Source organism: Lynx canadensis, chromosome D4 (genome assembly GCF_007474595.2).
Source record: "Lynx canadensis isolate LIC74 chromosome D4, mLynCan4.pri.v2, whole genome shotgun sequence".
Lineage (NCBI taxonomy): Eukaryota > Metazoa > Chordata > Mammalia > Carnivora > Felidae > Lynx > Lynx canadensis.
The window spans coordinates 31,107,903-31,116,242 of NC_044315.2; the positions used below are offsets into that span (position 1 = coordinate 31,107,903).

The following is an 8,340-nucleotide window of genomic DNA, read 5'->3' on the forward strand; positions in this document are numbered from 1 at the left end:
CTCTGGAACCCTCCTGTCTTCTCATAAAGGTCTCACCCCTTTATTTCCCATTCTTCCAGCTTTCTCTTGATGGCTGTATCTTTTCAGGCTGAGACCCCCCGAGGCCTCTCCCATTCTTAGCCAGTAAACCCTGTTAAGGGTGTCAGCAAGAGGAAGTTGGGGTGGCAGAGAAGTCTAGGGGCTTTTGTTAAGCCCTTGCCTTTTTTCTGGGCTTGTGACCTTGGGGAACTTTTATATGTGTACATCTATACATTGTTATTTTCTAAAGAGAAGGTCATAACTTTCCTCAAATCCTCAAAGGGTTCATGACTCTAAAAGTTTGCTGACAACAACAACAATAACATCTAACATCTATTGAATATTTTCTATATTCCAAGTGTTATTTTAAACTTTCTAAGTATTAACTCTTTTAATCCTCATTCGATCTTCTGAGAAACAGAGGCTAGATAAATTGCTTGCAGTCACACAGATCACCAGGGATCAGCAACTATAGCCCCTAGGCCAAATTTGGCCCACTGTCTCTTTTTAATTTATTTATTTTTATTGTGGTTAAATACACATAGTGTAAAATTCACCATTGTAAAATGTTCCATTCAGTGACAGTTGGTATATTCACAATGTTGTGCAATCATCACCACTATATAGTTCCAGAACATTTTCATCACCTCTAAAGGAAATCCCATATTCATTAACCAGTCAGTTCTATCCTCCCTTCCCCAGTCCCTGGCAACCACTAATCCCCTTTCTGTCTATGGATTTATCTACAGTAGTCCCTCCTTATCTGTGGTTTTGCTTTCCATGGTTCCTGTTACCCGTGGTCAACTGTTCTCCAGAAGATGATCCTCCTTTTGACATATTGTCCAGGGTCAAGAACAGCCTAACACTACATTATAATGTGTATGTCATGCACCTCACTTTATCTCATCATATAGGCATTTTATCATCTCACATCATCACAAGAAGGGGGAGTATAGTATAATAAGATATTTTGAGAGATAAAAACCACATTCACCTACATTTTATTATAGTATATTGTTATAATTGTTCTATTACATTATTAGCTATTGCTGTTAATCTCTTCCTGAGAATTAAACTCTATTACAGGTAGGCATGTATAGGAAAAAATATAATATATATAGGACTCTGTACTACCTTCAGTTTCAGGCATCCACTGGGGTCTTGGAACATATCTCCCATGGATAAGAGGGGAATATTGTATTTTGGATAGTTCACATAAATGGAATCACAATATGTGACCTTTTGTGTTTGGCTTCTTTCACTTGCCATAATGTTTTCAAGTTTAATTCATATTCTAGCATGTATCAGAACTTGATTACTTTTCATGGATGAATAACATTCTGTTGTATGGCTATGTCACATTTTATTTATGATTTCATCAGTTGATAAGATATTTGAGTTGTTTCTACCTTTTGACTATTATGAATAGTACTGCTATTAAAATTTGTGTATAAATTTTTTTAAGACATGGCTTTTTTTTAATTAAAAAAATTTTAATGTTTATTTTTGAGAGAGAGACAGAGTGTGAACAGGGGTGGGGAAGAGAGAAAGAGGGAGACATAGAGTCTGAAGCAGGCTCCAGGCTCTGAGCTGACAGCACAGAGCCTGATGTGGGGCTTGAACTCACCAGCCGTGAGATCATGACCTGAGCTGAGGTCAGACCCTTTACTGATTGAGCCACCCAGATGCCCCAAACACCTGTTTTTAATTCTTTTTTTTTTTAAGTTTATTTATTTGTAAAGAGACAGAGCCAGTGGGGGAGGGGCAGAGAGAGAATCCCAAGTAGGTTGTCAGGGCTGGAGACTGGTGTGGGGCTCAAACTCACAAAACGTGAGATAATGCTGAGCAAAAAACTAGAGTCAGAGGCTTAACTGACTGAACCACTCAGGCACCCCCTGGCTTTAATTCTAATGATACTTCTTTTCAAAAATAAGGTTTTATGGAACAAAGTCATATTCATTCATTTGCACACTGTTGCTATGGTGGCTTTCATGCTGCAACAACAGAATTGCCCTTAACAGAAAACATTTGCCAACTCCAGTTTGAACCACTCCACTAAGCTAAGAACATGTGTTAAGATGTACAGTACTTCCTGAGATTAAAACCCCCCTCCACCTTCCCTTGCTCTAAGTGCAGTGCACAGCTTTGCTCTAAGCCTGTGCCTTAGATGAGGAGGGCTGCTCTAAAATACTGCAAAGCTTGGGAGGGAGGTTTGGGGAGAGGCATTCAGAAATAAAGAGGAATCCTGTTTCTTTATCAATGTTCCTTATCCTTAATACCCATCACAGTTCCCCCAGAATGGGAGGTGTAGCCTGGAATGATCTATGTCAGTACTGGTGGTCTCAGAATCCATCATCATCATCATCATCATCATCATCATTATCATCATCAATTATCATCATCATTTCCTGCTAAAAAGACATCCAGCAACTTCAGCGACTTCAAATGGAGAATATGCCAGTGGCTCTAACAGCAAGATTGGAGTTTTATTTTATTTTATTTTATTTTATTTTATTTTATTTATTTTATTTTTATTTTTTTACCCAGCATACAGAGTTTATTTGGTGTCTGACTTTAATAATATTTTTTTGTTTTGCTGTCACACATGTCTGCAAATGTTTGTTAATCATCCTATCGTTTCTTTCAGTATATGTTCATAGAGCAGCAAGGGGCATAAATGGAGTTAATTAGTATGAAAATGTATGGGCAGCTTGTTTTTAAAATAATTTTAAAAGCTGATTGCTGTTCATCATCTTCCCCTCCTACCATATGTAATCTCGATTCCTCTGTAGTTCTGTTTATGACTGTCCAAAGCAAGATGATTTTCTTATACTTTTCATAATAAATGATCACATAGAGTGTCAACCAAAAGGTGTTTAATTAGGGTTCTCTTCTTCTTTTAATAGGTGTGCACAACTCCCATTAACGTTAATGTGAATTACAAAAGAGCAGGATGGAAAATAGACCTCTTTATCTCATTCCTTTTCCTGGATAATAAAGTTTAGATTTGTTAACAGATCAGAACAAAAGTCCAGTGGAAAAAAAAAAAAGTCAGCTTAACTTTTAAAGAAATTGATATGCTAAAAAGAACTTTCACAGGCTTTAAAGTGGAAGATACACATTAATAAATAAACTTCATTAGCATTTAAGGTGAAATATAATCATTTAAAACGCTGAATTAATACAATGCAAAGGATTTCCTAATGGACCTATTTGCATACTCACATTAAATAACTAATAAAACATATTCTGAGATGTAAGACATAGCATTTTGCACAAATCAACAGGATTGCTGGCTGATGGAAGGGAGGAGATGGCAAGAGAGTGGGATCTCGGATGCCACAGGATTCCTGGCAGTGCCTCCGACAGAATCAGGAACATCAGGATGAGCTGGTGACTTAGATGGGTGGATGACAAATTAGACTTTAGCTATGTTGAAGCTGAGGTTGAGGCAAAGCCACCATGCATAAATGATCAGCAGTTAGCTGGGAAGCAAGATTGGAATGTCTCCAAAATCCTGTTAGATATTATTTAGCATGATTGAGATAAGAGTCCTAGATGTGCAATCCAATACAATTTGTATATCTCTTATCCATTTTTCAATTTGTGTATCTCTATCTGTCTGTAATTGTTCTGGAAAGTATTTTTCTTATATGGTTATTATGCCAAAGATTCAAGTCTTATCCCTTAATTATGAACCGTCTCATATTATTAAATTGTTGTTTCATAGGTTGACTTAAGACAGGAAAATCCAACGAATAGCAAACATAAAAAAATATGGGTTCTACAGGGTGTATGAAAGTATATACAGAATTATGGCTGGTGTCAATTTATTTTTAGATACTAATACAATAGCAGCAATGATTAAAAGGCATCTTGGTATTATTATCAGTTCAAAATCTGGCTTTCGGCAGGCAGATTCACTTCTCAATGTCACTTTCTTTATTATCTGCAAAGTAAAGCTACAATTTGCCACCCTCATCTCCCATGCATCTTAAAGATGGATGCTAGAAAATTACATTGAAGTTCTCAGATAAAAGGTGCTAAACAAAGAACTAGTTTCATTTTTCCCTCAAGCAAATTATTAAATCTATACATGTCATTATCTAATAATATTAAGTAAACATTGCACAAGGACATGACATTGTGCTGGACATGGTACAAAGCAAATTAGGCAAATGCAGTCTCAACTAGGAACTTATAAGTGTTTATATATATGAGTAAACCTGTTGTTAACATGGAGTCTTATTTTAACTGACTAGTGGAATCACTTAAGGCTTAAAAATAGAGGATGCTCATCTTGTCCTTTGTACTGCATGTGATTCACATGCATGTACTGCATGTGATTCACATTTGTATGCTCCCTAAAACTTTGACAGTGCTTGAGCAGCCAAGATAGACATAGTTAAAAGTGTGGAGAGTTCCTTTTATTTATCTAATATGAAACATGGATGAACCTGGTTTTTAATTGCATGCTGATTTGTAGTGTAAGATTTGCTAAGAAAGCAAATAATACAATGAAATCAAGAATACTTCTGATTACATTTACATTAACAGATTGTTTTGTAGGAAGCAGATAAAGCCTCAAAGCATGCTGTTCAAGTAAGTGCTTTGTTAATGGCAGTAAGAATTGTCTTATGGGAAAATCATTATGAACAGATAGTCCCAAAAGTGAGCCAGAATCCTTGTCACCAGACATATTTTAGTATCATTATGCTTTCTTTTTTATCTGCTTTTGTGCAATAAAACAATTCTTCTGACAATATTTGTGTAAATACTCTAAAATTAGCTGACTGTGTACAGCATGGATAAGGTGTGGAGTGTCTGCTGAATAAATGAAAAGAGAATGGACATGGTGGTGGGAGCCAGGGACCTCCCAAATGTCTGCTCCCAACCGGGTTCCTGACTGAGGTCAAGCAGGCATTTGAACTTTCAGAATCTTAGTTATCTATAAATTGAGTGGATGGGAAAATGTCTTCTAAGACTCCTAAGGACTTGAAAGTCCATAATTTAAAACTCCACTTTTACAGCCAAAAAGCCTGGCATGTAGAGGTCATTTGAAATATATGTTAATTAAACAAAAAGAAAATAAACGTAAGTTGAGATTTCAAATGTGAGTAAAATATCACAAGTCAAGGAAAATCTTATTTTTATCTTTATTGTGTCCTGATGGTTTGGTTTCCAAGACTATAATTATAAATGAGGGGTGATTACATTTTTTTTTCATGAGGTCACTTTCACTGTTGAAACCTCTTTCTATATGGCCACGTAATGACAGATAAAAGGTTAATGTCAATCAGCAAAAGATAAATAATCTAAGAACAGTGGGCAACAACAAATGGGCAAAAGAATAGGCAGCTCTTAGAAGAAATTCAGAGATTAAATAAATATTTAAATATCCAACCAACCTCAATATTAAAGAAGTACAAAGTAAACTAATACTAAAATATTTTCAGGTATTTGATGATAAAGACATTGATGACACCCAGTGCTAGGATGTGGGGAAGCAGAAACTCTTATACTCTTCTGGTGGGAGCCTGGCTTAAAAAGCATGTACCATAACTTTCATTCATTTTTAGGAAATAATTTGCTTTAATTTTCTAATGAGTAAAACATCGGTGTAAAGATTTACTGGTGTAAAAGATTGAAATAGTGAGAATGTGTTTAATGATGTGTTTAAACATGAATGTTTCTCTTCACCACCGTTTCTTCCCACGCTGCTCCCATCTCATTCTTCTCGCTAGATGTAACCACAGCTACCAATTTGCTGTGCATTTTTCTAGTGTTTTTCTATCATATGCATGCAAATGTATGTGCATATACCCATATATGATACGCTTCTTACTGAGCGGACTTGTACTACTTGTACAGATCATCAACTTGCTTTCATCACTTAAACAGATGTATTTATCTTTTCTCCACATCCACTTGTACAATGATGGCACTCCTTTTAATAGTTGCATAGTTTGCCTTGGTATGGTTATAGCGATAATCAGTGGGAGGGGGACATCTTGCCTCCCAGAGTACCTATGATAATGTTTACAGACATTTTGCTGGAGGGAAGGGGTGCTACTGCCGTCTAGTGGGAGAAGTCAGAGACTCTGGTAAACACCTTTCAATTCACAGGACAGGAGCCTGCTGCAAAGAATATTGAGGTCAAAAGTTAATAGCGCTGCTTCCGCCTTCCTCCTTCCCCCAAGATGGCAACAGCCGGAGACGCGTTACTGCTACTGCGGCTCCCCGCGCTGTTCGAAACCAGCAAGCAGCTTCTGGACGAAGTGGAAGCAGCGACTGAACCCACCGGTTCCCAGATAATTCAAGATAAGGTATTCAGGGGACTAGACCTCCTTAAGAAGGCTGCTGAAATGTTATCGCAGCTCGACTTGTTCAGCCGAAATGAAGACTTGGAAGAGATTGCTTCCACAGACCTGAAGTACCTGATGGTCTCAGCTTTTCAAGGAGCGCTCGCCATGAAACAAGTCAACCCCAGCAAGCGTCTAGATCATTTGCAGTGGGCTCGAGAACACTTTTTAAACTACTTAACTCAGTGCCAGTATTATCATGTGGCAGAGTTTGAGCTGCCCCAAACCAACTCAGCTGATAATAATACTGCTAGTTCCTCCATGGCGTGTCCTAGCCTCGTTGCTGTGGCATCTGAAAGACAGGCTAAAATAGAGAGATACAAGCAGAAGAAGGAGGTGGAGCATAGGTTGTTTGCACTGAAATCTGCTGTGGAAAGTGGTCAAGCAGATGATGAGTGTGTTCGTGAATATTACCTTCTTCACCTTCGAAGGTGGATCGGTATTAGCTTAGAAGAGATTGAGAGCATTGACCAGGAGATGAAGATCCTGAGAGAAGACGACTCCTCAAAAGATGCATCAACTTCTTACTCATCTCCTCAGGACAGGCCTCCAATGAAACCCTTCGTTCTCACTCGGAATGTGACCCAAGCCAAAGTATTTGGAGCTGGTTATCCAAGTCTGGCATCTATGACAGTGAATGACTGGTATGATCAGCATCAGAAATATGGAGCATTACCAGATCAGGGCATAGCCAAGATAACACCAGAGCTCAAAAGAGCAGCTCAGCAACAGGAAGATCAGAAACAAAAGGAGGGAGAGGAGGAGGAGGAGGGGGAAGAAACACTCCACAGAGTTCGGGAGTGGGATGACTGGAAGGACACCCATCCCAGAGGCTATGGCAACCGACAGAACATGGGTTAGTCTTACCACAACAAGATGGGACTTCAGGGAGTCACATCTTCCCAGACAAGGAAAGCCATGCAGTCTTCCCCTACCTGGGCTCCTGCTTCAGCTGTGTAAGATGAAGATGCTTAATCTTGCTTTATGTTCAATAAAATGTCAAACAAGTAAGTGTGTATTTGTACTCTAGGTGATCAGCCAGCAATCTTGTTTTGGTGTTATCATCCTCATCATGGTGTATTCCAGTTTCGTAAGTGGAAAGAAAAAAGTACTGACAAATGGCTCTGTATAATCAATGGCTATATAAATTCTCTTAAAAAATAAAAGTCCCTTTTTAAAAAAAAAAAAGTAAATAGTGCTGAGGTCAGAAAATTCTATAACATAAAATTTTCTTTATTTCCAGTTATTTAGATTTTGTTAATCAATCATATATATACTTACATCTTTATGCATGTTGTGCACGTCAGTGGTAGATCCAGACTTTGTGAGTACTTTAGCTTATACAATATTGGTCTTTAGGAATATGATTATGCGATTAAAAATATAAAGCTGCTGTGGTTTATGCAAGTGAGTGGCCCTTAAGCTTCCCTGTAAATAGTTTCTGGTTTAATTATTTCTATAAGAGAGATTCCTTGAGGTGGAACTGCTAGGTCAATGAACATGGCCCCTATCATATATCAAATGTTTGTCCCCCTCCCCCCCCAAAATTCATATGTTGAAATCTAATCTCCATCCAATGTGATGATATTTGAACGTGGGGGCCTTTGGGATGTAATTAGGTCACGAGGGTGATTAGGTCATGAGGGTCATTCACTAATCTTCTGACTGAATTAATGCCCTTGTAAAAGAGACCCCAGAAAACTTCCTTACTCCCTCTGCCATGTGAAGAAACATGTAAAGGAGAAGGTCATCTATGAACCATGAAGGGGGCTCTGATTATACAGCAGAATCTGACCTTGCTGCCACCCTAAACTTGGACCTCTAGCTTCTAGAACAGTGAGAAATAAATTTCTGTTGTTTATAAGCAACCCAGTCTATCGTATTTTTGTTATGGCAGCCACACTGATGAAAACAGCCTTTTATATTTTGGGCAATGACATTAGATTGCCTTTCAAAAAAG

At 38.0% G+C, this 8,340-nt stretch overlaps 1 protein-coding gene across 1 annotated transcript; it reads left to right on the forward strand.

Moving 5' to 3' along the window:
- Positions 1-6,218: 6,218 nt before the first annotated feature.
- Positions 6,219-7,305, forward strand: LOC115499642 (immunoglobulin-binding protein 1-like). The gene has a single exon (XM_032595630.1). The coding sequence runs from the start codon at positions 6,219-6,221 to the stop codon at positions 7,239-7,241; it is 1,023 nt and encodes a 340-aa protein (XP_032451521.1). The 3' UTR covers positions 7,242-7,305.
- The last annotated feature ends 1,035 nt before the right edge of the window (positions 7,306-8,340 follow it).